The 18349-nt window shown below is 38.9% G+C and overlaps 1 protein-coding gene and 1 long non-coding RNA gene across 2 annotated transcripts; one reads left to right on the forward strand and one right to left on the reverse strand.

The window, feature by feature from the left end:
- The first annotated feature begins 144 nt into the window (after positions 1-144).
- On the forward strand, positions 145-9243 carry LOC124165450 (actin-like protein 6B). The gene is made up of 5 exons (XM_046542879.1): positions 145-644; positions 737-1066; positions 1153-1323; positions 1972-2235; positions 8700-9243. The coding sequence occupies exons 1-5, from the start codon at positions 309-311 to the stop codon at positions 8913-8915; spliced, it is 1317 nt and encodes a 438-aa protein (XP_046398835.1). The 5' UTR covers positions 145-308; the 3' UTR covers positions 8916-9243.
- Positions 9083-14600, reverse strand: LOC124165451. Its single transcript, XR_006866231.1, has 3 exons — positions 14148-14600; positions 13887-14016; positions 9083-10490 (listed from the first exon to the last, which is right to left on the reverse strand). It is a non-coding gene; the product is annotated as an uncharacterized LOC124165451 (long non-coding RNA).
- Positions 14601-18349: the final 3749 nt, after the last annotated feature.

Below are 18349 nucleotides of genomic sequence, written 5' to 3' on the forward strand. Positions count from 1 at the left end.
CCAGCGACGCGAGTGGCGACTTAAGTAAAGCTATTTTAATGCGCGGAGCGTTACGGCTTATAGTTCCAGGCTGCAGGATCCTCTAGGACAACATTCGTGCTCGGAACTTGCAGAGCCGACTGCCATCTCGTGTCGATATCTCGATATACTTGATTTTACACTGCAGTCATTTGTCTTGAATGGCTTCTTGAGCGTTAAAGAGTTTGTAAACAGTGCCGGCGTTTCACTAAAAACAGTTTAGCCGAATACAATCAGAGAACTGTATAATTGTGAGTCGAAAAAAGCTCATAATCGTATCCACTGTCATAATGAGTGGATCAATGCTCTATGGAGGCGATGAAATTGGCGCCCTTGTTTTTGACGTTGGGCATTATTCTTTACGAGTCGGCTATGCCCAGGAAGATTCTCCCAAGGCAGAAATACCTGCTGTTGTTGGAGTTGTTGATGAAGCAGGCACGCCTACGACTTCTATTAGGTCGTCAGACTCAATGGACGTTGACGAAAAAAAGCCAGATCCATCGTCTACGAATTCTGCCAAGAAGTACTACATTGACACTACAACATTACATGTCCCCCGCAAAGGAATGGAAGTCGTAAGTTACATGAAAGATGGCATGATCGAAGATTGGGATTTATTTGAAAAGGTATGGCCGTAATAGATATTACCTTCACCTTTCCGGTACCATTGCATTTCTCTTCCATGACTTTCAGGTATCGGTATTTTGTTCTTTTTTAGGTTTTGGATTACACTTATTCGAAGTGCATTCAGTCAGAATCAGAATACCACCCTGTGCTAATGTCGGAAGCGCCATGGAACGTTCGGTCGAAGCGTGAGCGGCTAACTGAACTTATGTTCGAAAAATATAATGTGCCTGCATTTTTCCTTGCCAAGAACGCAGTTCTGGCCGCATTTGCCAATGGTCGTGCCACAGCACTAGTGGTTGATTCCGGAGCAACGCACACGTCGGCAGTTCCAGTCCAAGACGGTTATGTGTTAACTCAAGCCATTGTCAAATCACCTTTGGGTGGAGATTATATCAGTATGCAGTGTAAACAGCATTTGCAGGTACTTAAACAGTAGATTATTCATTTGTAATCACCAGTTTGTGTGTTAACAGCCCTCCTTGACTTGATAAGGTATTTTCATTTAAGGATAACGACATTGAGATTGTGCCATCATATCTTGTTGGCTCGAAGGAGGTTGTCAAGGAACGCGAGAAGGCGAGGTGGACCAAACGAAAGAACTTACCTGAAGTAACCACTAGTTGGCATTCCTATGAAGTGAAGCGGGTCGTCCAGGATTTTCAAGCTAGTGTACTTCAGGTTAGAAAGCCCTTTCCCAAGAAATATATTAACGCCAATAATAATGATAATGATCTTTTATTTGTCCAGCGAGTTGTTTATGCATGAAAATATAGGACAGACCAAGACAGTAATGTTTATGCATGTATATTGAGCTGCATGAATTCACGACAGATAAGAAAATATTCGATTTTAAGTATTAATCTGGTAAACATATAAGTAATTTTAGCATATTGATAGACTTACGGAAGAGGCAAGATATAAAGTATATAAAAAGTTAAAGTGGCATGGCACTTAAAATGTGCATGCCATATAAGTGAAACAACTCTATTGTGCATTTTAAATATGTCTCTGGCCTTGAGTGAGGAAATCCAGAGAAGAGCACTGTAGAAGTTCACAGGAATAACAATTATTTTTACTTGAGATTGATATGGTTAGGGTAATTCATATGTAAAATGTTGTCAACTTGACAGAAGGTAACAGATGTCTTTCACACATAGCACCAGAACTTACAGGGCAGAGAGATTTACTGAACTACTATAGAGAATAATAAATGACAATAAAACTTACGATATCTGCTATTGGAAACAGCAAGTTACATATTAATTTTGGAACACGTGTGCATGGTTATTATTTTAGCTGCTGTTGCTTATCAGTTTTTAACTGCAGGTACTAGAGACTCCATTTGATGAGAAGACAGCCAGTGCCATGCCAGCAGCACATTATGAGTTCCCGTCTGGCTACCATCAAGACTTTGGGGCCGAGAGGTTCCGGATCCCAGAGGCATTGTTTGACCCTGGTGTAGTCGCTGCTGGCAACACAATGCTCGGAGTGGGTCACATTGCCACCACAAGTGTGGGCATGTGCGACGTGGATGCACGTCCCGCTTTGTACGCATCAGTCGTTGTCACAGGTGGCAACTCATTCATTCAGGTAAGAAGAGGGAATACAAAAGGAACATTTTCCTTCATTATACAGTAGATTCCGGTTAATTGGGACATATCGGGACTTGTGATTTTTGCCCCAATTAAGCGGCTGCCCCAATTAGGCGAACTATCCTTAATATGGGCATAAACAAGCGTTAAAATGATAGAAAGAAGACTAAAGAATGTTTATAATGCAACACATAAGTTTATTAAAATATTAATTTGATTAATAAATCAGCGAGTTGAGTTAATTTATTATCATTTTAAAGAATTATAACATTTTTGTTAAAAATATTTTTCACGGCCTCGGGCGACGATGAATGAGTGTCTTTTACTAAGTCCTATTAAAGAAAATCCTTATCCTCTTGTGGATAATATAACAACAAGAGCTTTCAAAATAAGGCAAGAATAAGAACATTTGTGAAAAATAAGAGTAAATCAAAGGAGGAAAATATTAAAAAATAGTATTCTGAAAACAAAAAAAATTTAATTTCGTCATGAGTATAGAGTCTCTGTCGCCGACTCATGGCCCAATAAAGCGGCATGCTGTCCCAATTAAGCAGAGAATGCTCTGGGATATTCATCTATTGGGTTCTATTCTTCAAGATCTGCCCCAAGTAACCGGTGGACCCATTAAACGGAATCTACTGTACTTGATTGCATAGTTGCACCATTAGAGTTTTATGTTGGGGGAATAGCAATCCTGCCAGGGGTTTAGAGGCTAAGGAATATCCCCCAGTGAAATGGGGGGCTTTACTAGCAGAGAAGTAGTTCGCCTCCCCTTCCCCAAAACTCCACCCATGAGTTGCACCATGAAAATCACATTAAAAACTAATATTTTTGATGAAAAAGACCATTTTTCAACTGCTGGTAACAAAAAAGGACACCTTGTATAGGTCTGACAGTTTTTATGACATGAGGTAGCCTTCTTTTTGGGAATCAAAATCCCAAGCTGCTCCCATGACTGATAAGTGGCTCAATAATATATTTCATTGTTGCCTATAAATTGGCAGAAAATAATCAGCCATATTTTAGAGCTTCTTTCCAAGGTGTGTGGCATAGGTTTCTTCTCACACACCCGATAATATCAGTTCTGTCTCATTACTAATGATGAGATCCACTAATACAGTGGAACCTCGTTAAAGCGAGTACGGGCTATAGCGACACTCCCGATATAACGAGAGATAGCCGATGCACCGTCAATTGACCCTATAATAAGAGTGTTAAAAAATTCGTTTTTACGACACCATTTTGGTGCTGCCTCTCGCCATAGCGAGGGTTTCACCGCCGGAAGACTTTCATCAAGACTCCTTAACCTCTGTAATTTCTAGCGATCTGTTAGATATGAAGTTAATGGAGTGCTCAGTCTCAAATTTATGTGGTAATCTGTCGTTCGATAAATAATTAGTTAATTTTGGTGAAAATATTGTGGCATTAGCATTCGCGAATGCTTCATCTTCTTTTGTTCCACGGACAGCAGAAAGCAGTCGGCAGCATACCCGCACGTCCGTGAGTTGCGTGAATAGAAAGCATTTGATGGCAGTCACCATGGCCAAAAAAACACCTAACACGTCTAAGTGAGAAAATAAAAATAAAGGAGTAATATGAGAGTGTCGAAATTAATTTATCTTCCTATTCGCTCTGCAAAATAACAAAAACACAGAAGCGCCCAAGGAATGCAGACGATGAATAGTTATAAGGAGCTTTGTTCGGGTGGTTTTGCCCATTCCAATCTGCGGGAACTTCTGAGAAAGGGGCTACGCCCAAGCCTAAAGCGGAACATTTCAGGGATAGATTGCGAATCGAGAATTTTAAGAGTGCAGAAGGTTGATTATACTAATGCGAAGCACCAAAGCGTTATCTCCCCTCATAATTGCTGGTCATGCCTGCGGTGTAAACCCGAAGTCGTGGAAGAAAGGACTCCGATCGTAAGTATCTTTAGAAGTATTCCCCGCGTCATATAACATAGACGAAACGGAACTCTTTTACATACAACTCCTCGACAAAACCCTTGCAGTATGAGGTATTTCTTGCAATGATGCCTCTAAAGGTAGGTAGTGCGCCTTAGCGATGATGTAGGATGTACGCAATGATACTCAGCGTTAATTGCCCGGATGGGCGTATTTATTCTCCGTTGCGGATTTACAAGGGTGAACTATTCGCGTCAGTGGTCGGAGTCGTACTGGCGCTCTCTTTTGTCACGTGGGTAGCCGAGCATCCCCTGGTGGCCGCTGGAAGAACTCGCAGAACAACTAACTCTCGTTTGCAGTGCCGTGGTAAACTCGGTGTATTACTTCAAATACGTCGCGAGCGTAACACTCAAAAAGAAACTTTTTTTCAACAACGGAAATTTTAATCACATCATTTTTCAAGCTTAGCAAACTTTTTACCGTAGATTATGTAGGTATTACATTATTTGATAGAAAAAGTCTTCCAAGGCGGGAACATTATACAACCTTCCACCGTTTTCGCCTGTAGAAACAAATGTAATGCGTTATTTCACTTCACTGCCGCATAACGTACAGAAACAATAAACATACACCAATGGAAACATTTGAGGCATTAAATAACCGCGATACTGTTTTATCAATTAATTTTAGAATTTTCAGTGGAAAATACCAAAATAATAGAATGATCACGTAAATGAACTAATTAAGTGCATAGAAAAATGGCTTCGTCGGTTGTGCATTGGCATAACGATTGACGAAACAATGCTTTCCATGATTTTTATTCAGTGCGGCGCTTATAAATTGTTTGAATAGTTAGTCATTGTTTGAGTAAGGAAATTTAGTGATGCAAAAAAACATCGCCTTTCATCTGGATTTATGCTTACGTTTATCGGATAGATGTTTATCTGTCGCCGCACCACTCCTGTTCCTGTATATCTGTTCGCAACAGGTATATTGGCTACTATTTGCTCCACCTCCGGTAAAGCGACAATTCGCTATAGCGAGTGTTTATTAGTACACCGTGGGGTGTCGTTATATCGAGGTTGCACTGTATGTAATTTGAAAAGTCAGATTCTCTGGGAATCTAATGATAGGGTATTGACTTTTCCCTCCAATACTTAAACTGCTTCTCACTCCAAGACCTTGAGCTCATGTGGTTATTTTATTTTTTTCTCGGACCATCGAGTACAGCTCACATTGACCATATTATTATATCGGGGTATTCAACAAATTTTTAACAGTTGCATGTACACAAACAACCATGCCCTGGAGAGGGGAAATCTACACAGGCAGGACTCAAATGCACGACCCCTTGTTTGGCAGGCGAGGACGTTACCCCGCCGCTACCGAGGCCGGCAAAAAATAAAAAATAAAGTAAAACAATATGTGCGGACCCAAAATAGACCATATCCATCTCGGGCATTTTTAGGTCTAGGTAAATTTTACTGTTTTCCTGTAATGCCTTCTGACTAAGATACTCCAACATAACTGAAGAAAATGCAAATCATCCATCACATTGTGTTTTCCTAATGTAAACTTGTTTTCTGACTGCTATGAATTTCACAGTTTGAGTACAAAGCTAGTAAAATGACGCACTGTTTCTTTCCAGACATAATAAAAATATGACAATTGCTCATAGTGACCTTGGCTATTATGTTGTTGTTTCTCATCCTTAATATTTATTTCATACCATGAACTTCAATCCGTTAAGTCATTAGGATATGTTAGATGTTATTTATTTGAAAAAGATGCTGGTGACCAGTGGCGTAGCCAGGAATTTTGTTTGGGGGGGGGGGGGGGGAGAGGACTCCAAAACCAGGGGGAAAAATTTATGAAAAACAGGGAATGTATTAAGCAATGGGTTTTAAACTAATTTTAACACTTATCGTAATTGAAAACTTTATTTGTTAAAGACATATTTTGTAAATTCATGATTTTTCAATATTTTGTTTTCTTTTATGAAGGAAAATAATTGTGTTTTTATTTTGGGGGAAGGGTCCAGACTCCCTGGACTGGTTATGCAACAGGTTATGACATAAAAATGTTTGAAAGTGTGTAGCAATGACTTCATTTGCTCTGTATTGTCTTGGTACCATCAATTGGTTTTTTCAATTTAATGAATTGAATGCCTAAATAAGGGTTGTATACTGAAAATACATAATTCATATTTTTTAAATTTTCATCGCTACAACTGAAAAATATATATTTCCACTCCATATCACTGCTGTTGAGAAGTCAAGACATATATTATAATTCCTGATTTAGTCATTTCCCCTTGACCAGTTCCAAGAACCAAGGAAAATCAGGTCAACAGAAAAATTATTAAAGAATTTGTTTGTTGTTTTATAATATTATTTTAAGAAAATGTTTTATAAAATATTTTTGGCCATTTAAAAATTTTCCATTAATAATATGCATTTAATAATTCTTGCATACCTTTGATAGATATTATGAACTGTCATCAATAAAATCAATGCTGATTCACATGTTATTTTAGAATATTCTCTATCTTCTGTCGTGCAAAAATCTAAATTGAAAAAAGACCTCAGACTTTTTTCATAAATAAAAGCTGTGAATTGGGGAGGCCAGCATCCCCTAGCCATGCAGTTGATATTTAAGTATCCACAGACCAGGATTGTGAACCAAGTGGTGAATGTCAACTCCATCACATTTTAAGTATGTATAAGGTTCTCTGTTTGGAATTTTATCTGAAAGTTTACAGGATTTGATTAGTTTTCAAACTTCTCAACAAATTCATTTGTCATCATCAGAGCTATTAAGCTACCAAACATTAAAGCAGCATTAAAATAAGATGTAAAAATAATACATAATAAATTTGAACGTACAATTTTATCTTTTTTTTATGACATACATTTTTACAGTATTATAAAAATATACAGTGAGTCCTCGTTTAATGTCACTTACCGTTCCTGAAAAATGTGACGATAAACGAAATGACGTTAATCGAAGCACATTATCCCATAAGAAACAATGTAAAAAGTGAATATCGGGTCCTGGACCTCACAATTCCTACGTGAAAAAATTTTAGCGTATCATATTTGGGCCATTTTTTACGATGGGAATGCCAAACTATGGCATAAATACGAGTCCCTGTCTTCATCGACGGCAATACCATCAGCGACGTACATCCTTCTCCATTTTTGTATCTTCCCGCATTTGTTTTTTCGGCTTCGCTATGGTGGTCACCCGTTCGAGCGTCGCCTGGGCATCATCATCGTTGAAACATCGTCGCAGTTACAGGAACCAAGGTTATTGAGAACACGGTGAAAAAGTGACGACAAATACTCCGAGTTCTACACGGAAAAATTCCTAGAAATCACTTTTCAGGTTCCAGAAAACCGTTCCCAGTGAGAAATGGGTGGTGGAATCCACGTGGAACCCACGTGGAGAATTAACGTGGATACCACGTGTTTTTGGTCGTGGAATCAACGTGGAACCCACGTGGAAATTTGGTGGAAAAATTAAAACAGCAGTAGGTGCTGTCCTAAAACCATTAAAACCTCAACCACTCTATATCTAAACCTTCTATATATGTGTCTACGATTTTTCATGTGCTCTCATGGCTGCCTTTCCACGAATTATATAAAAATAGAATGTGCGATACATTTTCACATAACTAGCGTGGTTTCAGGATGATAAATGACGAAATGTCACCAGAGAGTTAAGTTTCACAAATTAGAAATTCTGTTTAACATTTTATGATAATCACCACAAATCCACTTGAAATCAACGTGGATTCCACGTGGGTCCAACCACTCAATATCCACCACCACCAAATATCCACCACTCAACGTGGATTCCACGTGGATTCCACCACCCATTTCTCACTGGGTTATGTCAAGTAAAATTTGCTAAAACTTTACTTGACATTTACGCACTTAACATTTCGCGCCTACCTAAGAATTCATTTTGCAGAAAATTAGCTATAAACGTAATCGAAATTGACAATAAACACACCGTTTTACACTTCGTTTAGGCTGACTGTATTACCGCCCACAAAACGAACAACCTGCAACGCCCGCCGCTTCGCCTTTTTTCTCGCGCGAAATTTAAAAGACCTGACCAGACCTGACGTTATCGCGAAGCGAAGGGACGATAAACGAATCACGGTCGTAAAATTTTCGTGACGTTATCGCGAAATGACGTTAAACGGGGTGACGTAGAACGAGGACTCACTGTACCTTTGAATTTCATTTGAAAAATCATGGATAATAATAGCAAGTACCTAATTAGTAATTCACCAATTACATAAAAACAGCATTGCAAAAAGCTAGAAAACTTATTTTACCAATACTATAAATAATTGCGAGCATCAATAGTTTTGTAATATATAAATAAATAAACTAAATTTTTAGGTTTATAACAGCCCTGAAGATAAAAGATAAATTGTTAAAACTTTGCCAAAGAATTCAAACTTAAATTGCCCAAAACTTAAACTAAAACAATTGCGTTGAATGGAAGTGTGGTGTTCAGTTCAGTTGCACTGTCAATTGTCTTGCAGGGATTTCCCGATCGCCTGGGACGGGACCTATCAGCTCGGGTGCCGGCATCTGTGCGCCTCAAGACGATGAGTGCAAATGGGTGTGCTGAGCGGCGCTTTGGTGCCTGGATTGGGGGCTCCATCCTTGCGTCCGTTGGCTCATTCCAGCAGATGTGGGTGTCGAGCCAAGAGTACGACGAGGGAGGCAAAGGGCAAATCGAGAGGAAGTGCCCCTGATCTGAAGTGCTGTTTTCATTTGCTAGAGCACACTTGCGCGTGGTGGAACAACAACCAACCGCTGTTTGATTTACAGACAATTTAAACTGGGATACTCTCCAGCTAGAATATTAAAAAAAAACTGCCAAGAATGTTCCTTCCTTGGCTGTTACTACTTTTTTCACTGCTTTGGCTGCTGCTGATATGGAAACGTGAGGATTTTTTTAATGAGAATGCAATCGATCAACTAAATTAATGAGTTTCTAGTAGCAATGTATCTTCTTCGTGGATTCCGTGCCAATCAGTTTATTCATAAAGAATTTGGTTATACATTATTGCTCCAAGTGAACCTGTATCTTATTTTAAATTTATAGTGTTCTTTTAAAATGGCGGCAATGCAGGATTGTTTCTATCCCTTATCACCAGTTGCATGGCAGAAATAACAATCATATGGAACCAGTACATTCTGGCAATTCCCCCATCAGCCATTATTAGTTGCTATCACTAAGAAAATTTTCATATTATGTGATCATGTAAGGATAGATGGAATGCAAATCCATTGGTTCTTTTCCTCGCGCTTTTTTGCCAGAATGCATTTGCATTAATGACAAAAAACAGTGATCAACAGCCATGAAGGATTTTTACATCAGGTTGATATTCTCTGGAAGACCCTTTTATGATCATGGTTAATATTTTAAGTAATGTATTCATGAACCTAAAACAACATGTCCATTGCCCACAATAACCTCGTCCTCGAGAGGGAAATAACTTATCCTGAAATAGCACACGTAAGTCTATTGCTGTGGCAATTGTTCACAGGACTCATCATGTGTACCATTGTTTCCATATGTACACAATGCCAGTGGATTCATGACATATTACAAAATTAGAGAGCATGGATAGCTATCATGACTGATTAGTATGAGTTATCAGCTGCATTACAAGGCAAGTAGTGAGGAGGGGAGGCTACCATCTAAGACGACAGCAAGTTGTCCCCAGAGCAGCTGTTTGAGATAAGTTAAAGGAAAATGTTCAATTATAGTTTCAGTCATTCCTTCTTCAGTAAGGAATAGCTGTGAATTCAAATAATCAACTTCTCAGACATACAGAGATCCTTTTATTGAAGAGTTCTTTTACAGTTCAGTGTATAAAAGTAATAAAGTACAAAGGGATATCTAATTTACATACAATTCTCTCTCTCCTCATCCATTTGAGCTTCTTCCAGGCACTTATCAGTGTCAGCTTCTTTTCTCTTCTTATATTTTCATTCTGGATTATTGATCTATTACTTGCATTCTCTTGGACAATGCCCCATTTCATTGAGGTTGGCCAACTATTGTACCAGGGCAAGCAGTAAGAAGCCTGGAGTCAACTTGGTGGTGCAATACTTCATATCTCGAATATTACTTACTGTGTGCTGCTGCATGCTATGTGAGCCTCAGAGTAACATTCTTCCTTTTCATTCATGCTCAGTGAGCCAGTCCAAACTTCATGAAAACCACGTGAGAGCTTATTGTCAGTTGGCAGTGAAGCTTTTGACAGCTGTTTCGGCAAGAGAAGCTTGATGGAAAAGAAAGAGTGGCCAGTGATGAATTCCTGGAAAGATTTAAAAGATGGTAATTTTTAAGTTGGGTCTCCAAGAAAGTTTTCCTTTCAACAGTTTAAAAATAATCGATGAATATCTAAAAGCCACTTGCCTACGTATCTCAGGCCTAAGGCACATTATTGCTGTGAGGTATTGCATGTGCAACATCGAGACTCAATTGAAAGTAATGAGATAACAAAATGACCTAAATCCACTTATATTGGTAGCCCCTCTGCTCACAGGTAAAAGGAACATCTCAGAGAGGAATGTTGCAATGGTCCATGAAAGACAGTCAATTATTATTTGCCCACACAAAATTGTTCAAAAATCAGACAAAAAAGGATAAGAGATTGCTGGGTCATTCCATGCCATTTTTAACACTCCATAGCACCCACCAACTTGTGTTTTGGCAAAACTTGGTACATTTCATCCCTACATCATGGTATGAAAAGAGCCCTAGTGTTTTTTGCCTTGATTCCCTTGTTGGACATCCTCTCAAACTTGAGGAGATATCCAACTACAAAGAATAAGGTTGCCATTCCTTCAATTGCCTCTTGATTTACTAGTTATATTTGTGATGAAATATAATACTTTTGATCCTAATTGGTGTTGGTTAAAATGAATAAGTTGAAGTATTAAAATCAAGGCAAAAAGCAACATTTATTCCAGTTTTAAATGGAATTAATTGTAGAAATGATGCAAAAGTAATGAACTTCAACAAGTTACTATTTAAGTAGGCATGATAAAATTAGCTTCTAATTCATTGCGTATTCAAGCCTTCTATTCAATTTTAGTTCCCTCCGACCACTTTTGACAAATATAAACTTTTAATTCAAAGTAGTAAATAGCTTCTTTTTCCAAATTACAGGGCATTGCCACATTCACAAAATTGTCAGAGAAGGATGAAACATGACTTACATTTGAAAGTCATCCATGAAGAAGAAATGGTAATTGATGAAAATTGATACTCAATGGTGTACAAATGTGCAATCTGCCATTGAATGTAACTTAACCTTAAAACGTTTGGATCCAATTTGAAGATGCCTAAATGTTTGTAAGATGTTAATTATCTTTCAAATTACTCAGGATACACAATAATTTTTATCATTGTTTTCTCTTATCTTATTTGTGAAATTTAGTTTGAATGACTCTCTTTAGACTCTTGAGAGCAGTTGGAAATTTTAAAAATTATTGATGGTCAGGACAGCAGTCTGTTAAATGAATATCTTTACCCATCCTTTTTCCCTATTCTGGTGTCTGTTTTAAAATATATATACTTCCTCCATTAGGTAACAATAATAAGATAAAAACATCATAATTTACGCCTGAAGATAATGATTACTCATCCAAACCTGGATCGCGTCATGTAAAAAACTATTGGTTTAATTAAAAGTGAAATATCCAACAAATCATATGATGGAACACCACACAGTTAAGAATCAGTTAAGGTGAGGTGGGGTAAGTGCGACCTCCCTTAAGGAAGATCATATTTCCGTTCTCGAAGCAGGTGGCGGCCGTGCAACATATTCCATACTCCATACATTGTAATGGAACCAGAGCCAATGACTTTGTAATACTTTTCCCTTAAGTTCTAGTTCCAAATGCTTAGGAAATATACCCGTCTGTTCATCTCGTAGTCTTAGTTGGTTGTAAGGAGAGGCTACACCGCAGTTCCCTCAGAATCAATGCATCGGAGGTGTTAGATAAGAACTTTGTATTGTTTTCTCTTCTTCATGGATTGGTTTTTCTTGCTATACTTTAAATTTTGGAACTTGGGTCATTATATTTAGTTTAGATGGGGGTCGCACTTTCCCCGTCATAAACATTCATTCCTACCTTCCGGGGTAAGTGCGACCCAGGTCGCACTTACTCCAGGCTATGAGGTTGTAGCATGGATTAAATTCTTAGTTTCTGTCTAACAGATCTTGCGTTAAACTTTTAGTTTCTGTCTGGCAGTTCTTGCGTTAACTTTCTTGTATAAATGTTGCAAAACGCCGAGGTTTATAAAACTAGGTCTTTTAATTCTCCTCCTCACATCGACTTTTATTTTGAAGGTTTATTAGATAAAGATAACTTAAGTTTGTTGATTGATTATGATAGGGCATTGGATATCAAATCTTCTGACGAGGAGGATGTAGATGACATGGTATTAATGCCTGAAACAAGATAGCATGAGTCAAAAAAGCTTAACAAATTTAGTGACTAACATTCAAAGTGGAGATTGGATTCTGGCTACATTCAGCAGCAAAAAGTCAGTTGCTCAATGTGTAGGGAAAATTCTGGAGATTAATGAATCAGGTGATCCTGTGGTTTGCTTTCTTTTCTTTCTGTTTTGGTACTGAAATAAGTTTCACCTATCCACAGAATGAAGATTCCAGCGAAATACCTAGGGAACATGTGGTGAAAATATTACCCAAGCCCTCTGTCGGCCGTCGAGGAAAGTTAACGTTTTGCCTATCCTTCTCGGGGCACAACTTAAAATACACAAATAAATATTCAATGTTCAATTCATTGGCGGAAGACCATGAGTTTTTCTTCATTTAGCTTTTTTATATTAATAACGTAAGTTACATTAGAGAAGCAATTCTTTCTTCATTACAATCTAGTTTGTATTCAGATTTGTTGTCATGTGCAGGATTTATACCATTTTTATTATTATTTATTCAGCTTTTATGCACACAAGCTATTTTTAATACACTTTTGAATTAATGTGTAACAGCTGAATACTGTTACTATCATTAAAAAACACATTTAACAACAATTCCATATTGTGTCATAATTATCAAAAAAATGAAAAACAATTTACTTACATTACCAAGATATAAAGATAAAAGTTGATTTCTCAAGAATGGTTTATCATAATTTGGTACTTCAAAAAGCAATGTACAGGTGAATGTCTGGGCTAATCGAACTTACCCCATGTGCCACGTAATGTGGAAATATATTGCACATCAGCCATGGGACGCACTTGCCCCATGTACTGGGTAAGTGCGATCCCTTGACAAGATTGTAAGAAAAAATTTATAAAAATTACCACTTTACAGAGAGAGGATTTTTAATCTGATTATCTTTTTCAGAGATACACATACATACCATACATTGAATCTCATGTTTTTAGCAAGCCTAGAAAATTTTCCTAAGCTATTTAAAATTCATATATGCTATTTAGGGGTCGCACTTACCCCACCTTACCTTAGTGAATTTTATTCTTACATTGGTTTTATTTCCAGAACTGAATGTTACGTTCTAAGAGAGGTTTAATAAATGGACAAGAAAGGAGCTGATATGTATATGAATATATCAAATCTTTTGCTGCCTAAATTGCTTCATTTATGACATACGGGACAATTTCTCTGAGTTGACAATAACTGGCTTAAGCCTCTATTCAATTCAGCTCCCTTACTTACCTGCCAAGTACTTTTTCAGATGTGTCAGACGACTCTTCCTCTGATCACAAAGCACTGTTGGCTTACACGAGCGGGCAACATGTATAAATTGAACTTCTCGTCGAGAGAGAGAAGAGAATGGACACATCTGCTGTTAAGAAGATGGGACACAGTGTTTATAAAAAGCCTGCACCCATTATTTGAGGCTGCAAAAATCACTTTTCTTTGGATCCTCATTGAACCCCCAGGAAATCAGTACAAAATTCACTAACTCATACTTACTTAACTGTGTGGTATTCCATGATAAGGTATCTTGGATATTAAACTTTTACTTATACCACCATTTTTTTTATATAAAGCAACCCAGGCTTCAATGAGTAATTATCATCATCTGGTGTAAAATATTATGTATTTATCATATTGTTGTAACCTAGTTACCTTACAGAGGAAGACAAGAATTTAGATGAGGATGAGAATGGGTAAAGATATTCATTTATGAGAGCGTTGTCATGGTTTTCAATAATTTTCAACCCTTGGGCTGTGGGAGTTCACGATTTTAGCTGCCAGCCAGGGCAGAAGACACCCCCTTTGCAGGAGGCAACCCCTGCCACAAGGGCTGCTCTGGTACAGTTTAGCCCTTAAGCGATCCTTATGATGAGGTAAAGTGCCCAAGAGCAAGATATCCAGGGAACAAGAAAAATTTTGGGTAAATGCTGCAGTCAGTGTGCAAAACATAAAAACTTTCTCACACACTAAGGATTTCCAACTGCTCTCTAGAATCTAATTTGCGGCAGTTGTTGGATAATTTTAAAATATTCATTTTAACATGTTGCGTACTGGGGTATTTAAATTCCTAGGAACGCCGAGATTGGAAATATGTACCTATTAGGGCTTAATGCCTTTGGTTTAAACATGGTTAAAAAGTTAATTTTTAGAATATAACTTTATCCAATCAAACGTTATGATGCATCAATTCATTATGAATAACAAACAACAACTGAAAACGTACTAAGGAATACATATTGTACGCTTTGAAATTGTTTAGGTTGACGCGCCTAAATGACTAGAATCTTCGTCATCCGTCCGGAACGTTTGGGAAAAAATGACGAGAATTCTTGCCATCGTACGCAACGTGTTAAAATCACTCCTATGGCAGTTACATATTAAGTGTTGCAGCAAAGTTACTTTTATCATCTTTGTTATTTTGGTAAGCACTTACATGTTCTTTCTTCCTGACTTTGAAGCTTCTTCCTGTCTGCCCCACGTAGACATCATTGCATTTCAACGAATACATACTCTCCACATCTGTCTAATTGATTTATCAGATCCTTACATCTTATAAGCTGTCTTCTCAGAGTGGCATTAGGTTTAAAATCCATTCGGAATTTTTTATAAGTAAATGATTAGCTATATTCAGAGGAACTGCATCAAGGTATGTCAGTGGGCACCACTGGTTTTTATTCTCGTCCGCTGAAACATTTGGTCAATAGCCAATCTTCTCTATTTTTTAACCCTTTCACTGCTGTGAACGTACCTGGTACGTTCGCACGGCAGGCTGCTGTGAACGTACTTTTTCTTCTTCCCTGCCGCGAACTTTTGCCGAAGAACTTCGAAGGGTCCCTTATCTGGGACCCTTTCCTTGATGAGCTCACCTTCGCTGGCCCCTCTCTTCGACCCTCCGAGCGGGAGCCCTCCCTCCCCAAAAGTGACTGCTCCGACTGCATTTTGAAAATCTATCAATCAATGCGATCGTCAAAAAATGATTGTTTGCATCGCACTCCTGCCAATCAGGCAATCAAGTATGTCTCTGAACCGTGTTTCTGCGATGAGAAATAACGATTTTATTAACTTTGCTAAAATGAACTTGATTGTTTCTGGCTTTACTTTGTGAAAATCCATTCTTAATAAAAAAAAATTTTAATTTTAATTTTTTTCTAATTTTTTTTGCTAAAATGGCCAATTTCCGGTGGTCTGCAGCCACATGTTTAGCAAAGTTAATAAAATCGTTGTTTTTCATCGCAGAAACACGGTTCAAAGACGTACTTGATTGGCAGGAGTACGATGAAAACAATAATTTTTTTAAGATCGGATTGATTGGTTGATTTTCAAATTGCAGTCAGAGTGGTCACTTTTTGGGAGGGAGGCACCCTGCACGAGGGTCAAAGACACGGACCAGCGAGGGTGAGCTCGTTGAGGAAAGGGTCCTGGATTAGCGACCCTCAGAGGGTGTACCACGCCCATCCTGGAAGTACCGTATAAGCTCGTGTAAGAGGCGCACCTTTTTTCCCAGATATTGCAGCCGAAAATGGGGGTGCGCCTCTTACACAAACTTCTTATCTTCCCCCCCTCCCCTTCACCGGTTGCAAGTTCAAGGGGAACTGAGTGGCCTTGGTTTTCAGCATGATTCAGTCATCTGAAACCCTGGGTCAAAATCAAGCGGCAGGCAGGGGAGTTTCTCCCTTAGTGACGTATTTTTAAAATGCTCCTGTTTGAATTTTTTGCAAGCATCGCGCCGTCACGTCGGTACCCCAGAGGTGAACATTGAAAAGATCGCGCGGGGTGATTCGCTCCGGAGCGCGCGCTAAATTTATTGCCGCGAGTGGGCATCCCGCGGCATTTATACTGCATATAGTAATATTGGTGTCAAAACCTGCGGTTGAAAAAATTCGAACGAGTGTGCTCATTGTTGGACTTAATAGTGGATAGAAGAAATCGGAAATGCTTATAAGTGAAGAGCGCTGAAGGAGAGGTCGAGGGGAAGAGGGCTCCCTCCCCTCCGTATTTAAAGCTACGAGCGAAGGAGAAAGGGAAGAACACGTCCGATCTTGTATGTGACGTCGTTGCCTTTAAAGCGAAGGGGCGAAGGCGCAGCAATGTGATATACGCAGTTTGCGTTGCCTGAGTTTCCAGTCCGTCTCGTCTTGTTTGAATGCGCTTATGCTACGCTTGTTTCTTCCGAAATTGTGCTGTTTGGACTATGTTGAATATTAATAGCCTTATTTTAGCTATAAATCTTTGTGTCAATCAATTAGAGCTCAAAAAACTTAAATGCTGTAAGATATACGTCGCATTAGGTCTAATTCTTTTTAGAACCTCGTGCGCGTCATACAATTGCTGAAAGATATCGAGATATCTTCGAGCTCAGAAGGTGACTCACGTAGCATTTGACCTCCAGAAACTCGGGGAATTGAACCTGGTAGACCGAAAAAGGTCAGTTGGTGGAATGGGGTAGGGATGAAACACGTTTCCATTGTTCCCCTGTAACTTGATATTTTCCTGTGGAGTCTCGGAAAGGAAAAAAACGGCAGAGGCATTAGCTGATGGAGAGCCGAGTGTAGTTCCGTTAGGCCCCTTGCACACACACCGATTTTGGACGGCCGGTAAAATATTGGCCGATATTTTACCGGCGAAGCGATGCTTGCACACACGCCGGATTTTTACCGGTCAAACGATACGTTGCTAAGTTTTTGAGCCGGCGCCGGCGATCCACAGTGACAATAGCCGGCAGCTAAACGGCATTTTACCGGTGCCGGCGTGTGGTCGGTACGTGTGCAAGCTCCAATGCTCTCCCATTGTTCACCATTGGAATGTGGACGGCCGATATTTTACCGGCCATCCAAAATCGGTGTGTGTGCAACAGGCCTTAAATCTACGACGTGGTTATTATCCTACGGCGCTGAGATTGCCCCGATTGTTGTTCAATCTCTTGGGAAAGCTCATGCCATTTGCCTGTCGTGTTTTGCCTTAAAATTTTCCACGGCTGCAATTCTATAGCAATACGCCTGCGAGAGCTTTTAAACAAAATTGTTCGTGAGTAGGACAAGCAATGTAGAGCGATGGCGTATGCAAAGAGAGGATCGGAACTCTTTCTACTCCCTCTTATGCCGCCGCAGTTATCAAAATTTCCTTTTTCAAATAGTACTGAAAGAGGACATTTCGATAACTGTCGAAATTCCAGGTATACGTCTGCAACACCGCACGATAGGACAAAAAAAGTCGCAAAATTTTTTTTCTTTATAGCTTCGATCCTCAAAATAGGGGTGCGCCTCTTACACAAGCTTATACGGTACCTGCTCCATGGCCCAATGAAACGCATTTTAACCTTTTCGCCGCACGTGAGGGGAGGTTTTTGGAGATTGAACAGCAGTGAAAGGGTTAAAAATCAATTTGTGTTACAAATTTTGGGAATAACCATTGGCTGAAGTAGTTTGTTTTATAGTGATGAATCATGGAATGAAAATCATAAGTTTGTGATAGTAATGGTGTCTTGTTCTTTCTGTGATGACATGATTGGTATAACTGGGTTTCCGAGAAATGGAGGAGTGCTGGTATTTATCGAGTTAGATTGTAAGATTCAGATGATTTAAGCAATGGTTGTTGTCTCTTTCACAGGTAAATCAAATTGTAGGATGGATATCATCCAGTAAACTCAAGAACATATCCAGTTCCATGCCAAAGCACAATTATATCATCAATGTACTGGT

The sequence above is a fragment of the Ischnura elegans genome, chromosome 9 (genome assembly GCF_921293095.1).
Source record: "Ischnura elegans chromosome 9, ioIscEleg1.1, whole genome shotgun sequence".
Taxonomy (NCBI): Eukaryota; Metazoa; Arthropoda; class Insecta; order Odonata; family Coenagrionidae; genus Ischnura; species Ischnura elegans.

Coding starts and splice junctions, on each gene's coding strand:
- LOC124165450 (XM_046542879.1), top strand. CDS start 309: ATGAGTGGATCAATGCTCTATGGAGGCGATGAAATTGGCGCCCTTGTT. Junction 645..736: donor ATTGGGATTTATTTGAAAAG/GTATGGCCGTAA, acceptor GTTCTTTTTTAG/GTTTTGGATTACACTTATTC. Junction 1,324..1,971: donor TTCAAGCTAGTGTACTTCAG/GTTAGAAAGCCC, acceptor TTTTAACTGCAG/GTACTAGAGACTCCATTTGA.